Source organism: Trypanosoma melophagium, assembly GCF_022059095.1.
Source record: "Trypanosoma melophagium isolate St. Kilda chromosome Unknown ctg37segment0, whole genome shotgun sequence".
NCBI classification, from domain to species: domain Eukaryota; phylum Euglenozoa; class Kinetoplastea; order Trypanosomatida; family Trypanosomatidae; genus Trypanosoma; species Trypanosoma melophagium.
The window spans coordinates 57,174-83,033 of record NW_027125174.1 but is presented as its reverse complement, the minus strand read 5'-3'; the positions used below and the strand labels follow the sequence as shown (position 1 = coordinate 83,033).

General features: G+C 37.8%; 11 protein-coding genes across 11 annotated transcripts; all 11 read left to right on the top strand.

The window, feature by feature from the left end:
• Window positions 1-635: 635 nt before the first annotated feature.
• LSM04_005465 (uncharacterized protein) lies at window positions 636-1,916 on the top strand (the record flags this gene model as incomplete). The annotated part of the gene is made up of 1 exon (XM_067335809.1): window positions 636-1,916. The coding sequence occupies one exon, from the start codon at window positions 636-638 to the stop codon at window positions 1,914-1,916; it is 1,281 nt and encodes a 426-aa protein (XP_067188401.1).
• A 1,309-nt stretch (window positions 1,917-3,225) lies between these two features.
• LSM04_004511 (uncharacterized protein) lies at window positions 3,226-4,959 on the top strand (the record flags this gene model as incomplete). The annotated part of the gene is made up of 1 exon (XM_067335807.1): window positions 3,226-4,959. The coding sequence occupies one exon, from the start codon at window positions 3,226-3,228 to the stop codon at window positions 4,957-4,959; it is 1,734 nt and encodes a 577-aa protein (XP_067188373.1).
• Window positions 4,960-5,428: 469 nt separating this feature from the next.
• On the top strand, window positions 5,429-5,938 carry LSM04_007759 (zinc finger protein; the record flags this gene model as incomplete). Its single annotated transcript, XM_067335806.1, has 1 exon — window positions 5,429-5,938. One exon carries the CDS (start codon window positions 5,429-5,431, stop codon window positions 5,936-5,938), a length of 510 nt encoding a protein of 169 aa, XP_067188443.1.
• Window positions 5,939-6,639: 701 nt separating this feature from the next.
• LSM04_002433 (zinc finger protein) lies at window positions 6,640-6,948 on the top strand (the record flags this gene model as incomplete). The annotated part of the gene is made up of 1 exon (XM_067335805.1): window positions 6,640-6,948. The coding sequence occupies one exon, from the start codon at window positions 6,640-6,642 to the stop codon at window positions 6,946-6,948; it is 309 nt and encodes a 102-aa protein (XP_067188341.1).
• Window positions 6,949-7,431: 483 nt separating this feature from the next.
• LSM04_002111 (RNA recognition motif domain) lies at window positions 7,432-8,913 on the top strand (the record flags this gene model as incomplete). Its single annotated transcript, XM_067335804.1, has 1 exon — window positions 7,432-8,913. One exon carries the CDS (start codon window positions 7,432-7,434, stop codon window positions 8,911-8,913), a length of 1,482 nt encoding a protein of 493 aa, XP_067188333.1.
• Window positions 8,914-9,253: 340 nt separating this feature from the next.
• LSM04_003205 (Spo11/DNA topoisomerase VI) lies at window positions 9,254-10,771 on the top strand (the record flags this gene model as incomplete). The annotated part of the gene is made up of 1 exon (XM_067335803.1): window positions 9,254-10,771. The coding sequence occupies one exon, from the start codon at window positions 9,254-9,256 to the stop codon at window positions 10,769-10,771; it is 1,518 nt and encodes a 505-aa protein (XP_067188353.1).
• A 582-nt stretch (window positions 10,772-11,353) lies between these two features.
• On the top strand, window positions 11,354-12,820 carry LSM04_008822 (uncharacterized protein; the record flags this gene model as incomplete). The annotated part of the gene is made up of 1 exon (XM_067335802.1): window positions 11,354-12,820. One exon carries the CDS (start codon window positions 11,354-11,356, stop codon window positions 12,818-12,820), a length of 1,467 nt encoding a protein of 488 aa, XP_067188461.1.
• A 370-nt stretch (window positions 12,821-13,190) lies between these two features.
• Window positions 13,191-14,501, top strand: LSM04_007735 (uncharacterized protein; the record flags this gene model as incomplete). Its single annotated transcript, XM_067335801.1, has 1 exon — window positions 13,191-14,501. One exon carries the CDS (start codon window positions 13,191-13,193, stop codon window positions 14,499-14,501), a length of 1,311 nt encoding a protein of 436 aa, XP_067188441.1.
• A 447-nt stretch (window positions 14,502-14,948) lies between these two features.
• LSM04_007914 (Tetraspanin/Peripherin) lies at window positions 14,949-15,758 on the top strand (the record flags this gene model as incomplete). Its single annotated transcript, XM_067335800.1, has 1 exon — window positions 14,949-15,758. One exon carries the CDS (start codon window positions 14,949-14,951, stop codon window positions 15,756-15,758), a length of 810 nt encoding a protein of 269 aa, XP_067188446.1.
• Window positions 15,759-17,678: 1,920 nt separating this feature from the next.
• LSM04_002758 (Carbamoyl-phosphate synthetase) lies at window positions 17,679-23,180 on the top strand (the record flags this gene model as incomplete). Its single annotated transcript, XM_067335799.1, has 1 exon — window positions 17,679-23,180. The coding sequence occupies one exon, from the start codon at window positions 17,679-17,681 to the stop codon at window positions 23,178-23,180; it is 5,502 nt and encodes a 1,833-aa protein (XP_067188347.1).
• A 1,132-nt stretch (window positions 23,181-24,312) lies between these two features.
• On the top strand, window positions 24,313-25,464 carry LSM04_009226 (Amidohydrolase-related; the record flags this gene model as incomplete). The annotated part of the gene is made up of 1 exon (XM_067335798.1): window positions 24,313-25,464. One exon carries the CDS (start codon window positions 24,313-24,315, stop codon window positions 25,462-25,464), a length of 1,152 nt encoding a protein of 383 aa, XP_067188471.1.
• Between the last annotated feature and the right edge of the window lie 396 nt (window positions 25,465-25,860).

The window sequence follows — 25,860 nt, the reverse complement described above, 5'->3', positions numbered from 1 at the left end:
CGTGGTGTATCTCCAAATGGGAGGATAATTGAGTTAATTTCTTAAGAAACGATTTAACATCAATTGCAAAAGAACAACAACAACAACAACAACAACAACAACAACAAATATTGGAGTTGATGGATTCTATAATTACTCTTCACACAATGTATCTCTGAAGTTGAGTAATCTTCATTTGGATCATGGACATGGAGTTTGTTGACAACACTTTTCTCATTGGACAGGTGTAATAATGGATTGACCATTCTCTTGTATTTATATTTATTCTTTAAGAAGCGGGAAGTTGTGGTAACCCTTTTCAAATTATTTTCCGCTAAGAGGTCTTAACCGACTGAGGAGTACAGTTAGTTAATACTGCTGTTATTATCGTGACAATGGAAAATATTTGCTTATATCGACTAAGCTAGAACCTATTTGGTTCTGGGTTTGAGATTCTTACATTGGCAGGCATGCAAATGTATGCGAAAAAAATACACTAACGTGAATAAATAAATACATATATGTTTGTATGTATGCATACTTATTTTTTTTTTAGAGATAAAAAAAAATCTGCTTATGTAAATTTATTTTCTTTTATTTTTTTCTTTTCTTGCATCCTATTTCCACTTCAATAAGACCAGATAAAAGAAACGAAAATGTTTTCCTCTTCAAGACTTCTCCTTGCCTTGGGCACCACCACACTGTTGAGATCCACTCCACGTTCAACAGGGACAGTGCGACGGAAGAAAGATACACCGTCATTTACCGCAGCAACAGAATCTTTCACAGTTCCAGAGGCTTCACCGGACCAATCCCAATCACCGCCACACGTGGATGTCTTTTCGAGTGTAAAGGAGTCTCTAGATCATCTCTTGGGTGAAAACCCCACTAAACCCGCCAATTCAAAAAATTGTACTAATTCAAGAAATTCAAATAAAACTTCAGATGCCAACTTGCATGTTCCATCATATTATCGTCCGATGGATCTCCGCGGTCGACTGTACGATCTGGAATTCGCCGAGCCGCTCTGCCGCGCCGCCGCCGGTCGTTGGCGTTCACCCGTTTGGGCCACACACGCCGCCTTTGCCCGCGCCGGCCACAAAGTGCGAGGAGACGAGACGGGCGTGTGTATTCCCACAAGCATGCAAGAAGTCCAACTCTACAATCTCGAACAGACAGACGCACCGGAGGGTATTATCAGTCGATCGCTAGCGGGAGGGGAAATGGCGGTAGCGAAGAGAGGAGTGCCGCTTAATCCCACTGGGAACCCATGCTCTATGTGGGTACGTCGAATCTTGGAAAAACATCCATCATTCCGTCAGTACACTTCACCTTATTGGGCCACTGAAGAGGAGGTAAAGATGCTTGGTACAAAGGTGAAACGTTCTCAGGAAGGTTGTGGAATCCTTATCCAACGCTTTTCACCCACTTCTTCGGAGAATGCAGCCACATCATCATTATCATCATCATTAGCGGAAGTAGATGAAAGAGAAACACAATCTGAGATGGCTAGTAAGAAGGAAGGGAGTGCAGGTATGGCGTCATCGTCATCCAATGTTTTTTTTATGTTATATAATGCGGAACAATTGGAAGATCCTGAAATGATGTCAAATAAAACTTGTCCACCACTGGAATGTTTAAATATCAATGGACGGCGTTACAGTATTGCTGTTACAATTTGTATGCGTCAATACTGTGAGAAGTACAACCTTCGCACAAAACCTTTTGCTGTTTTTGTTACACCTGCCCGTGTTCGGGCATTGGGGGGTGATTTACTACCGAGAGAGAACGCTGTACCACCCTTTACCTGTGTTTTGAGGGACGAATTGGTGACGGTTTACCATGCTGATCAGACAACAATATCAGAGCAATTAAATTCGCTGGCTTTATCACACCGCCGTGAGAGGATAGACCAGATTCCAGTAACTGTTGTTTAACATTTAAGAGTTGTGGTTGGGGGATGAATGTGTGTATATGCAGTGTACCCATAACGGGAACACAGTTATTTAAATTTTATGGAAAGTGAGGTAAGTAGAAGAGACCTCAAACTAGGTATCATCACAGTAAATAAATAAATAAATAAATAAATAAATAAATATATATATATATATATATATATATATATATATATATATATATATATATATATCACCATGGGTTTTTATTCTTTTTTCTTGTATTTCCATGACTTTAAAAGAAAAAGAGAAGGGAGCTAACGGAAACACCTATGACAGATACATAAATATTTACAACATATCAGATTTAAAATAAAAAGAGAAAAAAAAGGGAATTGTATGCTTTCTTCATTACCATCAGATTATCCTTATTCCTTTTGCTTTTATTATTTTATGCTTTTTTTTTCGATTCAGAGTTTTTTTTCTTGTTTTTAATATTTGACAAAACCTTTCCATTTGGACTGACTCTTAAATGAGCTCACCGAGTAGAGGGAACTAGGAAAACCAAGAAAATATAGTTGGCATAAAAAAAAAGCTGTTTCTTTTTATTTTATGGATTGTATATGTTACCTCACCCCTATTTTTCTTGACTCTTTTTACGTGATCGAAGTAAAATTCTGTTAATTCTATTGCAGGTAAATAATGATGCATACAATCTAATAAGTGAGTTAGATAGATAGAAGGGGAAGAATTGAGCAGCAGCTGAAGCTAAAAGAGTACACTATCTTTTGCTAGGGTAACTGGAGGGGAATGACTGAGTTTGTACTACCAAATTGATACACCGTGCTTTTAGTGTTTCTTTCTCTCTGTTCTTTAATTGTTTTATTATTGCGGAGAACCATCAATATTTGTCGGAGTAATATTCCTTTTTTTATTTTTTCTGCTTCTTTTTGTTTTTGGGTATTTTAAATAAATAGAGAAGTGGGGGAACTGCTATTTGGGGGAGCAGTATAAGATAGGGTATACGCGCATATTCACAGCTCTTTATATCTATCTGCTGTGTTGATTGGATACGTGGTCTATTTTACCCCGTGACGATCTCTGTATTTCGGTGAAAGAATTGTTTTTTTCTTTTCGTGCGAAGCAGTTAATACCTAAAAAGAAAGTAAAAAGGAATTCAAAAGGACTTGCCCCATTCTAAAATAGAAAAGACAAAAAAAATACATATATACATAGAACCGAAAAAAAAAGGAAATAGAATAAACCACCAAGAACAATCAAGAACAAGAAAAAAAAAACCATACAAAAACAACTGTAAATAGAAGAGGGTCCATTTTACTCGGACAACAAAATGGCACAACGTGAAGATGTGGAGGTACTGCAGAAACGCCTGCAGGTGAGTGAAGAATGGAATATGCGATTGCAAAGTCAAATCCAGGAACTCTTACGTCTTCCACGCAGTGAAGTGGAGGCCATGCGTGGACGGATGCACAATCCTGATATTGCCATTCCACTCCTGCAGTGCTATGATGCGGCTATTCTTGAGAAACAGGAAGAAAACGAACGACTTCTGCTCGAGGCAAATAAACTCAAATCTCAATTGGATGCCGCAACGGTGGAATTACAGGACGCACGAAGCTCGCAACATGAGGCAGAAGTGCGGCTGCAAGAAGCCCATCATATACAGCAGCAACAACAACAACAACTCACGGAACAATTACATGAGGCGGAACGATCGGCCACACGTATTCAACATGAGTTATCCCGCAGTCTTGATTCAGAGGCAACACTGCGGCGAGATGTGGAGCGGCTGCAGCAACAACTCACAGAACTGCAGCATGAGATGACGCGGATACAACAAGACAACGCCGAACTGCAGGAGGCGGCACAACAGGCTTCACGGCGTCTGAAGAATACGGCGAGTGCGGCGGAGGCAACACAGCAAGAAGGGGAAGTTCAACGTGTACAACTGCAATTACTCAGTAAAGAGAATGCGGATAAACTGCAGGAGTTGGAGCGGCTGCGACTACGCATGGTGCAAGCACTACGTCTCGCTTCTGACAATCACGCTGCACACATACGAGCAGTGGAGGAACGACACCGTGTGGCTATGGAAACACTACGGCAACAAACAGCCACACAAGAGGCGGAGGTACTCAAACTACGCGCACAACTCGCACGCCTAGATGCTTCCAGTCCACATCGCAGTAATAATAATTCTCATCTACGTTCCACAGCAGAGTTATTGGAGGCGCAAACGCGGCAGGCACTGGAGGTGGAAGTGAAACGACTTTACGGTGAAGTATCAGCTATGCAGTTGCAGCGAGATGATGCAATGATGCGTTATGAGCAACTTTCTAACAGTTTACGACGTGAGGAATCCGATAAGATGTCTGCCGTACAACGTGAGACACAGATGCTGCAGCAGAAACTTCGTGAACAGGAGCAGCAGTATGAACAATTAGATATGGAATATAACCGTACAAAGGAAGAATTGCGTCTTTTGCGAGAAAAATGTAAGGGTTACACTACGGAGCTTCAAAATGCCCGAGAAGAAAAAGATCAGTCACTTCGAAAAGTGGAAGAACTTCGTCGTAATCTGGCTACAGCCGAAGAGAAATGTGAACAAGTACGTCGAAAGGCCAAGGACGATATCGCAGGTGAACGAAAACGTGTGGAGGAGCTTGAAAAGCATGTGGAGAATGTGGCACGTGATATACAAACTTCTAAAGATCGTGCGTATGCCGCAACATTAGCAGCAGAGCGACAGTGTGAAGAACTTCGCCATCAACTTATAGAGGCGCAGGAGCGATTAAAGACAACACAAACACGACTTTCAACACGAGAACATGAAGTAGAAGTATTAACGTCTAATGTGCAGCACTTGCAGGAAGCAGTGCGGCTAAACCAACAACAGGCATTGGCGTGTGATGGACGTGTACAACAGTTATTGCAGCAGGATGAGGAAAAGTCACGTAAACTGCGGGAGATGACACTGTTGGTGGAACGACTTAAAATGGAAGGTGCCCGTGTGGCTCGAGCACGTGATAGACTCATGGAGGATGTGACTACTCGTCTCTATTGACACATGCAGAAACATCTTTTTCTTTATTTTTATTTTTACAATGATTACTTTTTTTTCGTTTTTTTTTTACCCCTCTTTTCTTTCTTAATTTGTTATTGTTGCTGTCCTTTCTTTTTGTTTTTAGGAGTTGTTGTTTTTTTTCCTCTTGAGACTGTTTAGAGTTTTTTTTTCTTCAGTATTGTCTCTGAGTTCTTTATTTCGTTTTTAAACCTTATTTGTTCTCTTTTTTTCTTTCTCTCTTTTTTTTTCTATTTCTTCGTTTCTCATTCTCTCTACCGATATATATATATATATTGTTTGAATTCTCACTATTATTTCTATATAGCATGTGGTAACTGTAGCCGGGGACTTGATCATTTCTGTGCGTTCGCCTACTCTATTCCATTTCTCTCTATTTCGAGTATATACACATAATATACTTTCTGGTTTCTCCAGATTTTCTCTTTACGACTACTATTATACCATTAAAATGACGGAAAGGGTGAACCAGCACTGCAGTATCACAGCAAAACAGTGGGATAACGTCGCTGTGTGGTCGTGGGATGTACGAGTGGAGACTTGTGCTATTTGCAAAGGGACTATTGCAGATCTCTGCATTGAGTGTCGTGGTAAGATGGAGTTGGGGAGAAGTGCTGGGGATAATAGTAAACATAATAATAATAATAATAATAATAATAATAATAATAGTGGTGGCAGAGCAGGGGGCCCAAGTACTGCCCAAGTGAGTTACATTGCTGAACATCGACAACAACAACAACAACAACAACATTATGGAGTATCAAACAATTTGAGTAGTGGTGTTGGTAATAGTAATAATAATAGTAATAGTGGTGGCGTAACAGGTGATTGTTTACTTGTGTGGGGTGTCTGCAATCATGTCTTTCACAGCCACTGTGTCTCACGCTGGGTGCGGCAACGTCCAGTATGTCCCATTTGTCGAAGAGAATGGGAAGTGTACAAAACAACTAGAAATGATTGATTACTTGTTTATCATCTTTGCTTATTATTATTATTATTATTATTATTATTATTATTATTATTATTATTATTATTACTTGTTCCAAGAATTATTGCGTTTGTTGATTATGATGTCGAACAAAGAGAAACCCCCAGAATAAGATGTGGCATAAAAGAGTCAGGTGTGTCAAGTATATGACGATGTGTGAATGAGATTGGGAATGGAAGATGGAGAAGAAGCATCAAATCGTAGGTGTTGAGAGTAAACAAAAAAAAAATAATAATAATAAGAAACAATGGTTTTAACGTGTACAATGTGTGACTATTCCTTTCTTTTGGATTGACTGTGTCTCTTGTTCGCACTGTACAAGAGTGTGGAGAGATGCATGTGTATATACCTATATATATGTATATATATGTGTACATAAATCTTCTGCTGTGTTGTTCTACTTTAACTCCTTAGGAAAGAAAAAAAGGGAGGAATAGAATCAAAAAGAGCATAGCCACACACAAGGAAAAAAATTGAAAATTTCTGGATATCAACAACAACAACATCACGTATTACAAGCAAACGTATAATTAAGAATTATCCTCTCTACTTCTGCTATATTTCTTTTTGTTTATTTTCGGCGTTTTCGTTTCTTTCTTTGTATGCTACACAATTATTGTGTAGTGTAGGTTTTGTTTTCTTGCCTTTTCGCATTTATTTATTTATTCATTCCCATGGCGAGTGATCATACCACAAATGATGACGGACGTATTGCTGTCACAATCAAAGAGGCTTTTCTCTTCTATTCCTATGAAAACCCACAGATTGCATCACTTGAGTGTCTTGTCTGTAAGATTCACCTTATAAACTGTTGTTTGGAGTGTCGTGTGAGGGATAAAAGTGTGCAGGAGTGCCCGGCAGTGAAGGGGGCGTGCGGTCATGTCTTTCACGAGCACTGCATTCAAAGTTGGTGTAGACAGCGGCGGGAGTGTCCGGTGTGTTTTAACAAATGGGTCCCGGAAACGTTTCTACAACGCGCATAATGAGATTTTGGCGTAAGAGAGAGGGAACAGTTCGTGTGAGTATTTCTTTGTTCATTTATTTGCTTGTATTGTGTATATTTATATATATATTTATTTATAAATATATATATATATCAATAAGGAGACATATACGGAATGTCTACTGTTATGCGTTTCACATTTTGTTATCATACAACTTCTACAATATTTACACTATTTTTATATACATTTATTTCTGTGTTTCTCTTTTCTTTTTCTCTCTTTATAAATGTTCGTATGTGCTTTTTATTTTCTTTTTTTTTGTTCTGCCTCGCTGTCGCAGTGGATAAATTGTATTTTGGTGTTCCTATAATTTTTCTTAGGGGAGCAATAACAACAACAAAAAAAAGAGAAAGTTAGTCTAGTGTGGGTAAAAGCCAGTAATAACAAGGAAGGAGTTAAACGCAAGTAATCAAAACAATATACATATATGATATACGTACAGAATAAAGTTAACTCGATATTATGTCAAAGAATTCCGTCAAAATTCAACGTCCTTTAATAACTTCCGCTATTTTTATTGAAACTTCCATTGGATCTTTTATTGTTGATCTCTACGGTGTGGATTGCCCTGCTGCAACTGCGGAGGTTGTTAATTTGTGTCGTTCTAAATATTTCAATGGATGTATCGCGACTGAAGTAGTTCCAGATAATATAATTCTCTTTTCACACCCTATTGAACTCCTACGACGAGAGACATTTTCATCGCTTGCAGGTAAAGAACCCAGTCAATCACCAGGTACATGTAAACAACTAGCATCTCCTACAGTAACCTCAAGGAAAATATCTAGTACTAGTAATAATATAGAAGAACTAATGTTTAAAGAATGGGATAGTATGAGAATGCGTACGGCACGTTTGCGTGAACATCAAGGATCATTATCTGTAGAGTATGTACATCATTCACAGATGGATGCGGCTGGTTCAATACGACAACGTGGTTTGTTGTTGCTTGAGGTTCCACAACATGCAAATGGAGAATCTAATAACAATAATAACCGAATGAGTCGATTAGTACTGACACTAAGTAATCGACATTTAGAATATTTTGAAAATCGCTTTATGGTTGTCGGTGAAGTGCGAGAAGGTATTCGTATTATTGAAAAGATGCGGGCTGCACCACATGGTCGTATTTCATCTGCTTCTACTACTTCCTTTGGTGTTGGTGCTGCTAGTACTCGCCCTACACGACTTATTCGCATTAAACATACAACTGTTCTTTCAACACCAGGAACAGAAGTGTTTGCGGATGTACTAAACACGAAATCTGAGTTAACATCTGAAGTAAAGGCGATGTCGTATGCTTTTACAACAGCTGGTTGTTTCCGTTACTGGGCATCACAGGCGCAAGTGCAGACCGCGAATAGAAGGCTCATATCGCTTATACAAGAATCTCTAACATCAACGTCTACCGATGCCTCGTTTGTACTAATTCCAGAGAAGGAGGAAAATAACACGGTTATCTCTGTTGAGTATAATCCCCACTTTCACGGAGACTTTCTCAGCTCCGACGATGATGATGATATAAAGAAGAATCGATCTGTTGCGGCGGTGCGTGATGCATGGCAGCAGGAACGTCTTAATGAGACGCGGGCGTTGGTGCTTGGACTTCTCGACGGTGTTCCCGCAGCGGCGGATCTGCGGCCGCCGGCGAATGTTCTTTTCGTCTGCCGTTTGAATCCCCGCACAACTGCCGCTGGTCTCGCCGCCTGCTTTGCACAGTGCGGGGCTGTGCGATCTGTGGATATGCCGCGGGATGTGAATAGTGATCGTACGCTGGGCTACGCCTTTGTGGAGTTTGAAGATGAGATGGCGTGTCACACCGCACGGCAGCGAATGGATCGTGCGCTTGTGGATGATTATCGTATTCACGTGGACTATTCACAGTCAGTATCAAAGTTGTGGGCACAGCAGCAGCGGGAATCACGTAAACGGCAACGGGACTAATTGTGGGGTGTGAACGTGATATATTGGTTATGACTGTATATATATATATATATATATATTTGTAATATACATATCTAATAACTGTGTGTATTTTTGTTTGTGAAGAAGAGGTATGATGAGAGGCGAAAAGAAGGAAGAAGAAGGATATGAGGAAAAGAAAAGACAAAAAACAATACGTAAAGAAATAGCACACACACGAAAAAAGAATATCTATTTTCAAATATCGTACGATGCGGGTATCTGTCAATATCTATTCCTGTATGTTCTTTTCAGTAAATTATTATTATTTTTTTCTTTTTTCTTTTTATTATTTAAATCTATTTCTCTAGATTTGACACCCATGGCAGCAGCGGCTTTCCCATTCAATGCACCAAGAGGATCAATTAAAAGTACTACTAGTACTAGTACTACTACCGTGGCTGCTGCTATGAATATTGATTCTACTATAGATGAAAGTACACCAACGCGGCATAAAATTGTTCAATCTCTTGCAAATCCAGTGGATGCCACATTTATTAGTCCTGATATTGTGGCGGCTAATACACCAGATGCGTTGAGAGCGGAGGCTATTCGTCGTATGGAGTCTTTTGTATTAAGGACCATTCATGAAATTGTCGTCGCTTCACAACAGCAACAACACGAAGATAACAATACAGAAAAATTATCATCATTTCATCATGCGAAGAGATCTCGTACAAGTGATATGAAAGTAGACCATCAAGATGGAATTATATCTGAAACTCTATCATCTTCTCCAGTTGTACTACGAGAAAGTCGACTACGTGTTATTCAACAACAACTATTAGTTTTACGCGTTCTGTACAATAATCTTCATCTTGGTGTAATTAGCACCCAGCGTGATCTCTATTACCGCCTCGCACGACTCGTTCCTGATCAGGGATGTGTGAATCGCACGATTCAGCAATTAGTGCAATTACTGCACACACCCCGACAATGGATTGGTGTGGTGGCGGGCACACGTGGATGTATTGGCGGTTGTCTCAATTACAACGGTGTGGATCTCAGAACATACGGCTCAGAGGGATTACCACTACCCATACATCAGGAGGAATTACGCGTCTCGCCGTATTCGATGGATACACATATGATGGAAAGCGATACCGTAGGCATTCATAATTATAACGATGGATTTGAAATTCATGAAGGGACACGTTATATTATTGTAATTGAGAAACATGCGATATTCTTTCGGTTAATGGAAGAAGAAATATTTAAACGTGTGCCATGTGTATTATTGACCTCTCACGGGTTTCCAACGGTAGCTGCACGAACACTATTGGCGAATATACACTCAGCAGCTCCACATATTCCTGTAGTGGCACTTGTGGATTACAATCCAAGTGGTATTTCTATTCTACAACAGTACAAACATGGAACTGGCAATACGCAGGAATCTCAATACATTGCGGTACATGATCTTCGTTGGCTGGGTTTACGTTCTTCACATATTCTTCAGAAGTGGAATCATAATACGACGACTAATACTAGTAATAGTAATAATACTACTTCTTTACATCCTTCTTCGCGTATTCCTTTTCAGCGTTTTACACATCGTGATAGTGTTATGCTAACAAATCTCCTCACACGATGGCGCAGTGCAAGTGAGAGTGAAGATGAGAATAACCGTAAAGTATCCGTATCTCAATTATGGTATGATGAGGCAGTGAAGATGCAAAGACTACAAATAAAGGTGGAGTTAGAAGCACTATATGATCATAGCCCAGATACAGTGGTTGAAGAAGAAGAAGGAAGAATATCTTCTATACGTACTGTTTCAGATAATTATAGTTTTGCTTCCTGGGTTTGTCGAGCTCTTCTCCGACAGGACTATATATGAAAGTGAATAAATTATTACAGAATTGTTTATTTATTATTTATTTATTACTTTTTATCCGAACTTTTTTCTTTCTTTCTTTTTAATTAAATATTTGGTTTTCCCTTCTTGGTTATATTTTTTCCTTTCCTTCTATTTGTCTTTTTCACATTTATGTTTGAAACATTGTTTCAAACATTATTTCAGTCTTCCATCTTTATTCTTATCTTATGGTAGCTATTTGTAATTTAAAGAAGCAAATACTTATTTTTATTTATTAAATGTTTTTGTCTCTGTTTTAAGCGCATACACATTTCAAAGTATCTTTTATTTATTTATTTCTCTGATGTATTCTTAACCGTATCTGTGTTTCTTTGCTTCTCTGTTTGAAAAAAAAACTATATATATATATATATATATATAATCAATAATTTGTCACAGTTGTACAAACGAAAAAGAAAGAAGGCGGGTGAATACATATTACTGCTTGTCTGAATGGTCATATAAAACCAAAGCAATAACCTTAGTTGAAAGAAAGAAATAAAGGAAAAAAAAAAACATTAGTAGTCATATTAATAATAATAATAGTAAGAAGAACAACAATAAATGTCACTTCAAGAGAGTTTAAGAAAACGTTTCTCTGCTGTGCTCGAACGTGTACTTCCTCACTGCACCACAGCAGTTGTTCCAACTAATGTAGACCTTATTACCACCAATACTACTAGTGATACTAATAATATTAATACTACTACTACTACTACTACTACTATTAATAATACTACTAGTAATGTTCCGAACTTTGATTGGGTTCCGTACGGTTATGACGTCCATGATGTTTCAAGTATGACGGAAGTTGTGACGTTGTTGTTAGCGAATGAATTGTCTCTCGGTGGGCGTCTATTTAATATTTGCGTTGATGAATTTAAACAGTTAACATCACAGCAAGAGGATGCACGCTTACTTCTGCAGAATACACTTATGACGGTATTAACAGATTATAACTGTGGCGCCTCACATATCGCCAGGGATATTAGTAGTACAAATATTACCAAAGAAAATGAAAGTACTAATAAGACCAATACTAATACGGATACTACTACTACTACTACTACTACTACTACTACTACTACTAATAATAATAATAATAATAATAATAATAATAATAATAATAATAATAACGATTATAATGTTATTGCATCGCCTACGTATGAGAGTGGCTGTTCGCTTACAATTCTGCTTCGAAGGGCCGCAACTCTGATAGGAAGAAATGAGTCATGGGAAGATTCCTCTACTGTTAATACTATTACGCCGTATACAAATACGATAGAGGAAAGTAATTATAATGATGCCATTCAACGACTGTGTGTATATCTTGTTTCAGTGGCAGAGAAGGTTGCGACAGCACCAAAGACTTTCACATCATGCAATGCCCAACAGTGTAAAGGTGTAATATATAAACGGGAGAGAGAAGAAGAAACGCATGTAGAAATAAAAGAGAAAGCGAAGGTGAAGGAGGAATGGTTTGAAGTGATGGATGTGAATCACTTTCAACAAGAAGAAAAAGAAGAAGGACAACAACAACAACAACAAACATGTGTTAAAAGTACAATGGAGAAGGCAGTAAATATCAGTGAAGTACTTTCAAGTGTAAATAATACAATTGAGGATTTATTAAACACAAACAGAGCACTTTCAGAGGTGGGAAGTGTTATTGCAGCTCTAAGTAAAGCCTGTGAGGCCCGCACACTCTTGGATAGTTCTGCCTGGCAGTATGGGCGAAATAGAATCACATTAGCGTCCATGACAGTAATCGTGCAAGAACCCTCGCATCATACTCTTACCCATGTGAAGAAGGATAATAATAATAATAATAATAATAATAATAATAATAATAATAATAATAATAACAATAATGATAACGATAGTGATAATAACAATAATAAGGATAACGATACGGTACGTGTGACTACAAGAGAAGTGAACGCATCAAAGCGGTTACTCGGTTACTTTATGCACGAGACAGCCACATTGTACACAAAACAAGGTGGCCGTTATTTCATGGAGATACCATGATGTTTGTATGTGTATGAATTTTCTTGTGTACAATACAATAACAGAATGAAGAATGCAAATAATAAAAAAAAAAGAAAATAAGTTCTAAATGTACATTACAAATGCACAGAGAGGCAAAAATAATTAATAAATCATGCCATTTATTCTCCTTCTATTCCTTTATTTCTTATAAACACAAACGTTTATTCTCTCACTTTCCCTTTATTTATTTATTTATTTATACAGAACACTGTCTCGATTCCCCCGCGTAGTACTTGTGGGTGTCTGCGGCTGCAGTGCATCCGGCAAGACTGTCGTTGCGCAGCGCCTTGCGTCTTTATTAAGATCTCCACTGCGGCCTATTTGTGTGGATGAATTCTTTAATGATAAGATGTGCGAATTTCTTGGAACGTGGGAAGATCCACGGTGTGTTTATGGTGAAAAATACACAAAACTCATAGCAGAGATACGTCGAAGACTACAGGAACGTGTTGTCGACAGCAGCGAGAGTAAAGAAACAACAATCCGAACAATAACAGGAAATAGTTCTGCTGTTATGTGTTTGCAGGATTTGCAAGAGGCTGCACCATATCTGTATAGTCCTGTACAGATGGAAATAAGTGAGGGAAACAACAACAGCATTGCCAGTAAGAATAATAATAATAATAATAATAATAATAATAATAATAATAATAATAATAATAATAATAATAATAGAGAGTCATTAGTGGAAGCAGAAGAGGAGGAAGTTCTTTCGGATGAGTCGTTAATGGCCAATGAAGAGGGGAGTAGACATCATTTATACTTTAGTGCAGATAATACAGAGGTGTGTGATCACGAAAACAAGGAGAATAAAAGTAATAGTACGGAAATATATCGCGCGAATGCTGAAACAACATATATTGTCTGTGAAGGATTTTTACTATACGCCTATCCATCTATTTGCGAATTGTTGGATTATTTTATCTTTCTTAACATTGATGACGAGACGGCGTGTCTGCGGCGTTTCTTTCGTACACCTCGGCGAAATCCAAGAGAAAAGGGATCTGGAAAACGTATCGAACGCATGCTGCAGTGCAGAAAATATCTCTTACCGCGTGCTAATAGTATGCCAATGGTAGAAGTACCATTGCCGATCTCTTTTGCTGAAGTTATACCTCGATTAACGTATGTTCCACCATTACCATCCATACCGGGTGATTATGTTCGTTTCTGGCAACAAGAGGAGTATAAACAACATGAGGCACCATTGTTTGGTGTTAAGTGTGATTGGAGTGGGTCATTGTGTGCGTGGATGGAAGTGAAGAATGTTTCATACATTACACAGATGCTAAAAACGCGAGGTAAATCTGTAAACGAGGTGGAATATAATAATAATAATAATAATAATAATAATAATAATAATAATAATAATAATAATAATAATAACAGTAATAACGATAGTGATTCCTTGATACAACGGTACTTTGAGTATCGTTATTGGTTTTATTTTGAGGTACTTTTTTACTTTCATCAATTACGTCCCATGATTGAGCAGAATGTAGCAGAAGCATGCAAAAATAAAAATGATAATCAAAAAATTAGTCATCGTGTTTGGCGTATTGCTTGTGGTGCGGGTGTACCTAATTCCTTATTAGAAGAGCAGTTACAGTCATTTATAAATTATTTAAGAGAGAATGAGAGAGAACATATACAGGTTTAGCATTGGTATTAACGTTCATGATAAGTACTGTTGCTGTTATTATAAGAATCCTGTTGCTAATTAACATGTGGTTTATAGTGACCTAGTTTACCCTCTTGCACGACGCAATAATTAAAGGAAATAGAATAAATGAAGAGTATTGTTTCTCACGTGTGTTGTCTTTTTTTGTTCTTTAACAATTTTCTCTCTTTTTTCTCACTTTTTCTTTCTTATCTTTTTTAGAGAACTTTCGGTAGGGAAAGCCAACAAAAAAGCCAATAGAACTTCCTTTGGTGGGTTCTACCTTTATTTAACACACACACACAATTTCCGAGCAAAGGAAAAAAAAAGGTATTATTTATTATTACAAATAGATCCGTAGTATCTCCAATATACAAGTAGCTTTTTCTTTTTTTTCTTTTTTTTATTGGATCCTCTTTTGCTTCTTCCTTCTCTATTGTTAAACCAATGGGATTCACCTCTTATTACGATGATTACTATTACCCAGCTGCGGAGGATCACAACAGTGCGTGTCTGCTGTTCTTCCGGGCTCTCATGATGGGCGTGAATGTGCTCCTCACGGCCGGCGCCGTCAGTGGACTCGCTGTGGGTTTGATTGAGCGCCACACCGTCGAGGCGGCGCTGCAGGCGTTATGTCCGTATTGCACCGCCGTGTTCACCGCCTACATCGCCGCCTTTTCGGCGCTTCTCGCCTTTTCGCTTGTTGGATTTCTCGCGCTCTGCACGCGGAATGTCTGCCTGCGGGTTTTGTATTTTATTTCACTCCTCGCGGTGTTTGCGGTGGCCCTCGCGGTGTCTGCGGCGTACACACTCGTCGGGTCCTCGCGTGTCGACTTAACGAGCGGCTGGCGCGAGGCGGTGGGGCAACACCCGGCGGAGTTGTGTGCGTTTGAACTGCAGTTTGAGTGCTCGGGCTGGGAGACACTGTGCAATGCCACTAATACCACCACCGTCACTCCCCCAACTCTTTTTCCAGACAGTAATAATAATAATAATATTAATATTAATATTATGAATAGTAACAGCAGTGATGGGGTTTGTCCGGTGTGTACGCCGGAGGAGCAGAGGAGGATTAATGGATTTACATCAACGTGCAGGGGCGTGGTGCAGGGAGTGATCAAAAATCACATGAAGGAAGTACTGCCGATTGGATTTTCCATCGCAGTTGTCGCATGTATGGGAATGATAGTAACATGTCTGCTGCAGCACAAGACTGGCGGAGAGGAACGTTACATAGGAAGATACTACCGGGTATAAGCCAAATCTCAAGAAATATATATATATATATATATATATATATATAGTATTTCATAGAGAAACACTTTTACATGGTTGCACACAAATAGAATGACACATATATGCAATGTACATTTCTTTCTTGTCTATGGATGTGAGTGGTTTATTACGGCTACTATTATAGTGATGATGATTGTTGTTATTATTTCTTTTTCTCTTGTGTCACCCACTCTATGCGTGTGTATTTTTCTGTGATTGTAAAATGTGTATGTGTGATTTGCATTCTCGTAAAAACTCCTCTTTATATTTCTTTTTGGGATTTCCTAAAATGAAATGCATTCTATTATTTCAAGTGTTAGGTGACGTCTTTTTTTTTCTTGCTCTTACTAAAGGTGCTGCTCTGAGCTATCTATTACCTGCTAATAACCATCAGTTCTACTATTATTATTATTATTATTATTATTATTATTATTATTATTATTATTATTATTATTATTATTATTATTATCATTAGTATTGTTACTGTTAGTATTGTTGAGTCAAAATGTTTGCGATTGTAAGCAAACACGTTTTCTTTTTGCCAAGTGGACGACAAATAGAAAATAAAAATAAATTAAAATGTTCCTACAAACACAGAAACAATCAAAAAACATCAATGAAAGTGAAAGTGAACGATCAAAAAGGAAAAAAGAGTGCATTTATAAAAAAAAAATAGCTTTAGACTCATATTATTATTATTACTATTATTACTATTATTATTATTATTATTATTATTATCTAAACACACACACCCATGTGTGGTGTAATGAGAACTAAAGTAAAGCAAAGTGATGATTAACATAAGATGGAGGAAACAATAATACATAAAATAACAAAAACAACAAAAAAATATATATGCAGAGTTGAGGAGGAAGAAAAGAAAAAAAAAATAAATCATAAAAAGAAAATAAGAAAGAAAATGGACAATCTGTTTACCTGATTTTTCTTTGGTTTTCTTCTTGACATTTTTCTTATTTTCTTCATTGTTTCTTTTCTTTTTTTTCCATGCGTTTTTTTATTCAGATTCTGAGAGAGGATTTCTCTGCAACAACACAAGAAGAAAGGAATAAACACTTGTATATATATATATATATATATATATATATATATATATATATATATATTTCTCTGTTTATGTAAGTATCTCTATTTATATCTCTGTTTATTTACTATTGTATTATCACTTTTCTTTTTTCTCCTTTTATTCTTTTCTTCAAACAAACACAGTTAGCGGTTTCCCATTAGCACACACATACACGCACTCACCCACACGTATACAAACGAATAAAAAAAGGCAATTAATAAAAAAATAAAAAAATAAAACAAACAAACAAAGAAAGAAACAAACAACAACAACAGCAATCTCTTACATCAGGAATAAAAATAACGAGGGAAAACAGAACAAGTACTTTTACAAAGGGAAAGAAAAACAAAAACGAAGGGAAACTCATCAACTAAAAGGAAATAGAAGTGAAAAACAAAAGACAGACCAGTTTGTTTTGGTTTTTTTTTTTAGCTTCATTTTCTAAATTTTTTTTTTCAGTGGACTAAAAAACGAAAAAAAGAAAAAGAATAGCAAAATCAACAAGGATTACACGTATTAAGGCGTACTCATAAGGAAAACATAAGATTTCACTAGAGTGTATTTGAATCGATATTACGTTTGACTCTGTGATTATCAGTATTATCTACAAATAATAAATCATTAATTATTAATAAATATTACGTTGACTCTCATTACTAATAATACCATTATTACCAATTACATATAGTTCTACTCATACCACCGAGAAGCGAACCACTTATTACTACTGCCATTAGCAAGACGACTAAAAAAACAAACAAGCAAACAAACAAAGAAAGAGAAATACAATAAAAAAAGAATAAATTCGTATTTTAATTATGAAGCAAAGAACGAAAGCTGAACTTGTTTTGCACGGCGGTGAACGCTTCCAAGGCTTCTCCTTCGGTTACGATGAGAGTGTGGCTGGTGAGGTGGTGTTTGCTACAGGTATGGTGGGATACCCAGAGAGTCTGACGGATCCATCGTATCAGGGACAGATTCTTGTGTTAACATCTCCAATGATTGGTAATTATGGTATTCCCCCGCTTGAAGTGGATCATTTTGGAATGACGAGGTATTTTGAGAGTATGAATGGTAAAATTCATGTGAGTGCGGTGGTGGTTTCAGAGTACTGTGAAGATCCCTCACATTGGCAACTCTACGAAACACTTGGACATTGGCTGCAACGTAATAAGATTCCAGGTCTTATGATGGTTGATACCCGCAGTATTGTTTTGAAACTTCGTGAAATGGGAACAGCTCTTGGAAAGATTGTTATTGGTGGCGCAGATGTACCTTTTGTAGATCCCAATACACGTAATTTGGTAGCAGAAGTTAGTACTACTACACGTCGTACATATGGACATGGTACACTTGTTATTCTTGTTATTGATATGGGTGTTAAATTGAATACTTTAAGGTGTTTGTTAAGGTACGATGTAACGCTGGTTGTGATTCCGCATGATTGGGATATAACAAAGGAGACATATGATGGTCTTTTTATTTCTAATGGTCCTGGTAATCCACAAATGTGTACAAAGACGATTGAAAATGTAAGATGGGCTCTTACTCAAGATAAACCTATTTTTGGTATTTGTATGGGTAATCAAATGTTAGCCCTTGCAGCAGGTGGATCTACATATAAAATGAAATATGGACATCGTGGACAAAATCAACCGTGTACATGCCGTATTGATGGAAAAGTGGTGATTACAACTCAAAATCACGGTTTCGCTGTTGATTTTAAATCATTACCTCAAGAAGAATGGTGTGAATACTTTTATAATCCTAATGATGACAGTAATGAAGGTTTATGGCATAAAACGAAACCTTTTTGTGCAGTACAGTTTCATCCTGAAGGACGTTGTGGACCTCAAGATACAGAATACCTTTTTGGTGAATTTATTGAACGTGTAAAGCTATCTAAAGTGAAATTGGCTGCTAAACATAAACCTCGTAAAGTACTCGTTCTTGGAGCAGGAGGTATCGTCATTGCACAAGCTGGTGAATTTGATTATAGTGGTTCACAATGTCTTAAAGCATTACGTGAAGAAGGAATAGAAACTGTACTTGTGAATCCAAATATTGCAACTGTACAAACTGATGATGAAATGGCAGATCACCTTTACTTTGTTCCAGTCACACCAGATGCTGTTGAGCGTGTTATTGAGAAGGAACGACCAGATGGTATTTTACTTGGATGGGGTGGTCAAACCGCATTAAATTGTGGTTTGGAACTTGAACGTCTTGGGATATTGAAAAAATATAATGTTCAAGTACTCGGTACACCTGTTTCCACTATTGCCGTTACCGAAGATAGAGAACTCTTCCGTAATGCGTTATTACAAATTAATGAACAAGTGGCCAAATCTGAAGCTGTAACTTCTGTGGAAGAAGCGGTAAAAGTTTCTACTACGATCGGATTTCCAATGATGGTACGTGCGGCTTATTGTCTTGGTGGTCAAGGTAGTGGTATTGTACACAACGAAGAGGAATTAAGACATAAAGTGGAAATTGCTCTTGCTGCCTCACCACAAGTATTATTAGAAGAAAGTGTGGCAGGTTGGAAAGAAATTGAATACGAAGTTGTACGTGATATTTATGATAATTGTATTACAGTATGTAATATGGAAAATTTTGATCCTATGGGTATTCATACAGGTGATTCTATTGTTGTAGCCCCATCACAAACCTTAACAAATGATGAATATCATATGCTTCGTAGTGCATCTATTAAAATTATTCGTCATCTCGGTATTATTGGTGAATGTAATATTCAATATGGTCTGGATCCTCTTTCTCATCGTTATGTTGTTATTGAAGTAAATGCACGTCTTTCACGTTCTTCTGCATTGGCATCAAAAGCAACTGGATATCCACTTGCACACGTTGCGGCGAAAATTGCAATTGGTAAAGGTCTTTTTGAAATTGCTAATGGAGTTACCAAGATGACAATGGCGTGTTTCGAACCAAGTCTTGATTACATTGTTGTAAAGGCTCCAAGATGGGATCTTAATAAGTTTAATATGGTAAGTGATGAACTTGGATCTATGATGCGTAGTGTTGGAGAAGTAATGGCTATTGGACGTACATTTGAAGAAGCCTTACAAAAAGCATTACGAATGGTGGATCCATCACATTCAGGTTTTGATGTTCCAGTAAGATTGGAATCGAAAAAATCATGGGATTATATGCATAATGTTAAAGTTCCTACACCAGATCGTATTTTTGCTATTTGTCGTGCTTTTCATGAAGGCGTTACAGTGGAAGAAATTTACAATTTAACTAAGATCAATACTTTTTTCCTTAAGAAGTTATATAAACTTGTTGTTTTGCAGAATGATATGGTAGATTTATATAAAGGACAAATAAATGCTATGCCATATGATTTCTTACTGAACATGAAGGCTCATGGATTCAGTGATATTCAAATTGCGAAATATATAGGTTGTACAGCAGATGATGTACGTGGCCGACGTAAGGAATTAAATATTTATCCTAAAGTTAAACAAATTGATACAGTGGCTGGTGAATACCCTGCTGCCCAGTGCTGTTATTTATATACCAGCTATAATGCACAAAGTGATGATGTGGATTTTACAGAACGCATGTATGCTGTACTTGGATGTGGTGTTTACCGTATTGGTAATAGTGTGGAATTTGACTATGGTGGTGTTCTTGTCGCCCGTGAATTACGTCGTCTTGGAAATAAGGTAATTCTCATTAATTACAATCCTGAAACAGTTTCTACAGATTATGATGAGTGTGATCGTCTTTACTTTGAAGAAGTTGCAGAGGAAAGTGTTCTGGATATTTTACTTAGGGAACGTATTCGTGGTGTGGTTATTTCACTTGGTGGACAAATTGTACAAAATATGGCACTTCGTCTTAAACAACATGGTCTTCCTATTCTTGGTACAGATCCTGTTAATGTTGATAAAGCAGAAGACCGTAATAAATTTTCTAAAATGTGTGATGACCTTGGTGTACCACAACCAGAATGGATTCTATCAACTAGTGTAGAACAAGTTCATGATTTCTGCAAACGTGTGGGTTTCCCAACACTTGTACGTCCAAGTTATGTATTAAGTGGATCTGCCATGGCTGTTATTGGTAGTGCAGCAGATATTGATCGTTATTTAACAGAAGCTTCTCTTGTTTCTGGTGAACATCCTGTTGTTGTAAGTAAATACTATGAAGGGGCGATGGAATATGATGTGGATATTGTTGCTCATCATGGACGAGTTTTGTGTTATGCTATTTGTGAACATGTGGAAAATGCCGGTGTTCACTCTGGTGATGCCACTATGTTTTTACCTCCTCAATATACAGATAAAGAAACTATGAAACGTATCTATGATGCGGCTACACGAATTGCAGAAGAACTTGATGTGGTAGGTCCTATGAATGTACAATTTTTACTTACCAAAGATAAACAATTACGTGTGATTGAAGCAAATATTCGTAGTTCACGTTCCGTTCCATTTGTTTCAAAGACTCTTGGTATATCATTCCCTGCTGTTATGGTATCCACATTTCTCTCTCAGGGAGAATCTGATCTTGTTCCAATTAAACGTGCAAAGATGACACATATTGGATGTAAGGCTTCTATGTTTTCATTTAATCGTTTAGCTGGGGCAGATCCAATTCTAGGAGTAGAAATGGCATCAACAGGTGAAATCGGAGTTTTCGGTCGAGAAAGAAATGAAGTTTTTCTAAAGGCATTACTTTCTCAGAATTTCCGTTACCCACAACGTGGTGTATTTATCAGTTGTGATGTGGATTCAATGGCAGAAGAACTTTGTCCATATTTTGCTCGTATTGCCCATCGTTTTCCTTTATTTACTTCTACTCAAACATCACGAGTACTTGCAGAGTATGATATAAAACATACTGTGTTAACTCAACGATATGAAGATGATAATCCAACCTATGATGCTGCAGTTGCTACAAAGGAATTATTTGATCTCGTTATTCAATTACGTGATAAAAGTTCTGATTTTGTACTTCGTCGTTGTACACGTGAAAATGCTCCACCAGATTACTGGATACGTAGACTTGCAGTGGATTATAATATTTCACTTCTTACTGAACCTAATGTGGTTAAGATGTTCTGTGAAACCTTAGATATTTCAGTTAATGATATTGATATTGAACCATACCGTAGTTATGTCCCACGTGTTTATCATAAAATTGAGAATGACAATTGTGCGATGCTGCGTCGTCATAAGGTGGGTCTCTGCATTACTAGCAGAAATGACAGTAAAGTACTTGCTATACGACTACGAGAAGAAAAAATTTCTCTTACTTGTTTCCACGCTTATCTTGGTGGTGTTCAATCCAGCAGTGAAGCTGTTGCAGAACAGTTTCGTGGTATGGGAGTACCAGTTGAAGTTTTGGATGTACGTTGCCAGTTAGCAGAGCTCGCGTTTGATATGGTAATGGCTATGGTAGGAGATGAGACAAATAATTGGTATCTTTCTAGTTTAAGTCAACATGTTATGGGTATTCATCTCCTTAAAGCAATGAGGGATCGACATATGACGGTTGTTGCACAAAGTTCATCACATGGAAGGAAAGAACTTAACTTTGAACGTTATGTACGTACATTTTATCCACAAATGGGCGTCTACAACCCATGGCGTGATCCACGTCTTCTGAGTGATTTCCCTAATGCTGCTGATAAGATTGCCTTTTTACGTAAGCATGGTGTAAAGGCTACAAACACACAAGTTGCTGAACATAGTAGTATATGTGGTGTGACCTATCAAGTGCAGGATGTACGTACTATGCCAGTACCGCAGATTGTTCGCCCAATACGTGAATGCCCGCAATCGCCAGAGTTCTGCGCTCTCACCTTCCGTGCGGCCCGTTGTGTGAATATCAATGGCACAGAAGTAACTCCACTGCAGGCAATTCAAATGGCAAATGAAATTGCCGGACGAAATGGTGTTGGAATGGTGCGTACACGTGAAGGCATGATGTATGAGGCACCAGGCATGGCGTTACTTTCAAAGGCACTTCGATTTTTATATGATGTTTGCTTCGATCGCAGCGCGGCAGACATGTTCCGTCTCTACTCCAGCCATATTGCCTCTCAGATCGCCGGGCAATCGCTGATGGAGCGCCACACGCAATCCGCACTGGAGGCCATTCGCTATTTGACGACTGAAGTTGATGGTGTGGTGGAGGTGGAACTCAATCAGGGCGAGATCATCTTTCTGAAGATGTCGCATGTCTCAAAGCCAGTGATGAAGCGCATGACGAAGATTGTGACGGAGGAGGAACTGGAGGAAGTATTCCAGCCAGGAAATGGATCCTTCAGTGATGTGCAATGGTAATAAAGGGAGAGAGAAGAGAAGAGCAAAGGAGAGAGAGAAAGAGAGAGAGAGAGAGAGAGAGTAAATGAAGGCAGAATAATAAAAAAGGAGGAGGAAAGGAGAAAAGGGTGATATGAAATCATGGATTGTTTTGTTTTCATCTTGTTACTTTTACTTTTTTTTCATCTTCTTGTGAGTATTATGCAGTTCTGCGTTTTTTTTTTCTGTTGCTGTGTTTGGATACAACCACTTTATTTGTACTTCAGCGGAATGATATTTATGCAATGAGGGAGAGAAATAAAAGTGGAAACTAAGCGCAAAAAAGAAAAAAAAAACAAAAAGAAAACGACAACAATACTCACAACAGAGAGAAAATGTAAGCGCAAAGATATACAGGGTCAAATACGACAGTAATAAGATAACCTGTATATATATACATACATATAAACGCGGCAGTTTAAAGGATATATACATATATTTCATTTCGGTATTTAAGAGAAAGAAGCAAAGCAGTGGGAATGAAAATAATTTGAGGATGAAAGAATACATAATCATGTTAGTTTAATGAAGTTATTTTTTTTTTCTTATTACTGTAATTCAGCTCGTTTTCATTCACCACATGAGAAGAAAGAGGTACAATGGATCTACAACAGAAGCAATTACAAAAAAAAACGAAAGAAAAATCGATGCAGTTCAATTTGTTCTTTATTTATTTTCTTGGTAATTACTTCTAATTCGCTCATACATGTGTGTGAATGTAGTGAAGATTTAATGATTTCTGCATACAATCAACCATTCACTACAGATGTAGAACTGATAAACGACAAGTAAATATGATGTGTGTAAGTTTTTGTTTTCCTCTTTCTGTACATCTGTCTATTGGTAACATACAATGTTTCAAGAATAGATTCTTATTACTATATTTATTTTTTTAAGTTTTCATCCCTCCCTTTACTTATTGCTGTTTTAATAAACATTTATAGAGCAGAATATATTATCCAGATATATATTGAAGGGATTTAGTGTTCTTTGCGTTGTGTTCACATATAACTCCTTTGAATATATATATATATATATATATATATATATATATATATATATATTTATACACAAACACATTGATAAACGGAGACGAAAAAAAAGAGAAAAGAAAATGACGAAGATTGAACTTCCTACTCTTGTTGACTGTCATGTTCACTTCCGTGAGCCTGGTCTTGAGCAAAAAGGAGATATGCGGAGTGAGTCAGAGGCGGCCTACGCTGGTGGAATAGGTGTTGTGTGTGATATGCCAAACACGAAACCACCTACACAGACTATTGCAGCGTTTGCCGAAAAGGTTCAGCGGGCCAAAACGGTAGAATCTCTCTGTGATATTCGTTTCTTCTTTGGTGCTACAACCCACGAACACCTTCAGGAGCTGGAAGAACTTTGGACAAACCCACAGCACAGTGCCCTTAAGCAACGCTGTGCTGGACTGAAATTATACCTCGACAACTCCACCGGTGATCTTAAGAGTAGCAGTGATGTCACTGAAGCCGCATTTGCACTCTGCGGCCGTTTGGGCATCACACTTGTTGCCCACTGTGAGCATGCGGCCCACAACGACGCGGCCTGCACGGCTCATCCCTACACAGACGCCGCCTCACACTCCCTGCGCCGCCCTGCTGAATCGGAAGTTGCATCTATCGCCTACGCTATTGAACTCGCCCGGCAACATAAAACACATCTCCACATTGCACACTTATCTACAGGCGATGGACTCGATCATGTGCGACGGGCACGGTTAGATGGACTGCACGTAACGGCAGAAGTTACACCACATCATCTCTTTTTAACGACAGATGACTACAGCTGCTGTGGAACTCGCGTAAAAGTGAATCCCCCAGTACGTCCTCCACAACATCATGAGCGGCTCTGGGAAGGTGTTCTTGATGGGACTGTTGATTGCATCGGTACAGATCATGCACCCCACACATTGGAGGAGAAGAATGATGTGGGAAATCCACCAAGTGGAATGCCATCTATTGAACTGGTTGTTCCTCTCCTGCTTACGGTGTGTGCCGGTCGTTGGCCTCATCCTACAGCAGAAAGGCCGAAGGCACTTAAGACACGTCAACTCATGATAGAGGATATTGTGCGACTTATGCATACAAATCCCAATAGTATTTTTAATTTGGGGCTTTCAGAAACGAAACAGCGCAGCTTTGATCTATCTACTGAGTGGGTTGTACAAGAATCAATGTTAAAATCAAAGTGCCGCTGGTCACCCTACGCCAATTGGCGGCTAGTGGGTAAGGCATTGTAACTGAGATGAAATTATTAACAGTATTCCTAGATTCAAAGAAGAAAAAGGAGAAAACACTGTAAAAGGTGAGGGAAACTTAAAAAAAGAAAATGGAATATTCTTCTGTTTTAATCTTGTAAGCAACCACTATTAGTACTAATTTTTGTATATATTTTTCTCGCGTGTATATTTTTAATTTATTTGTATTATTTTATTTGTTTCTGATTGCTGATCCGGTAACAACAAAAGAGAGAAAGAAGGAAAGATAAAAGTATAATATTTATTTATTTATTTTGTTTTTTATTTCTCTTCTTCTTCTTCTGCCTTTGAATCTGTTTTGAGGAGAGTGATATCTCCTCAGTCTGAAAAGCAGAGAAGGGCAGCAAAAAAAAAAAAAAATAGTCGAATAAAAAAAAA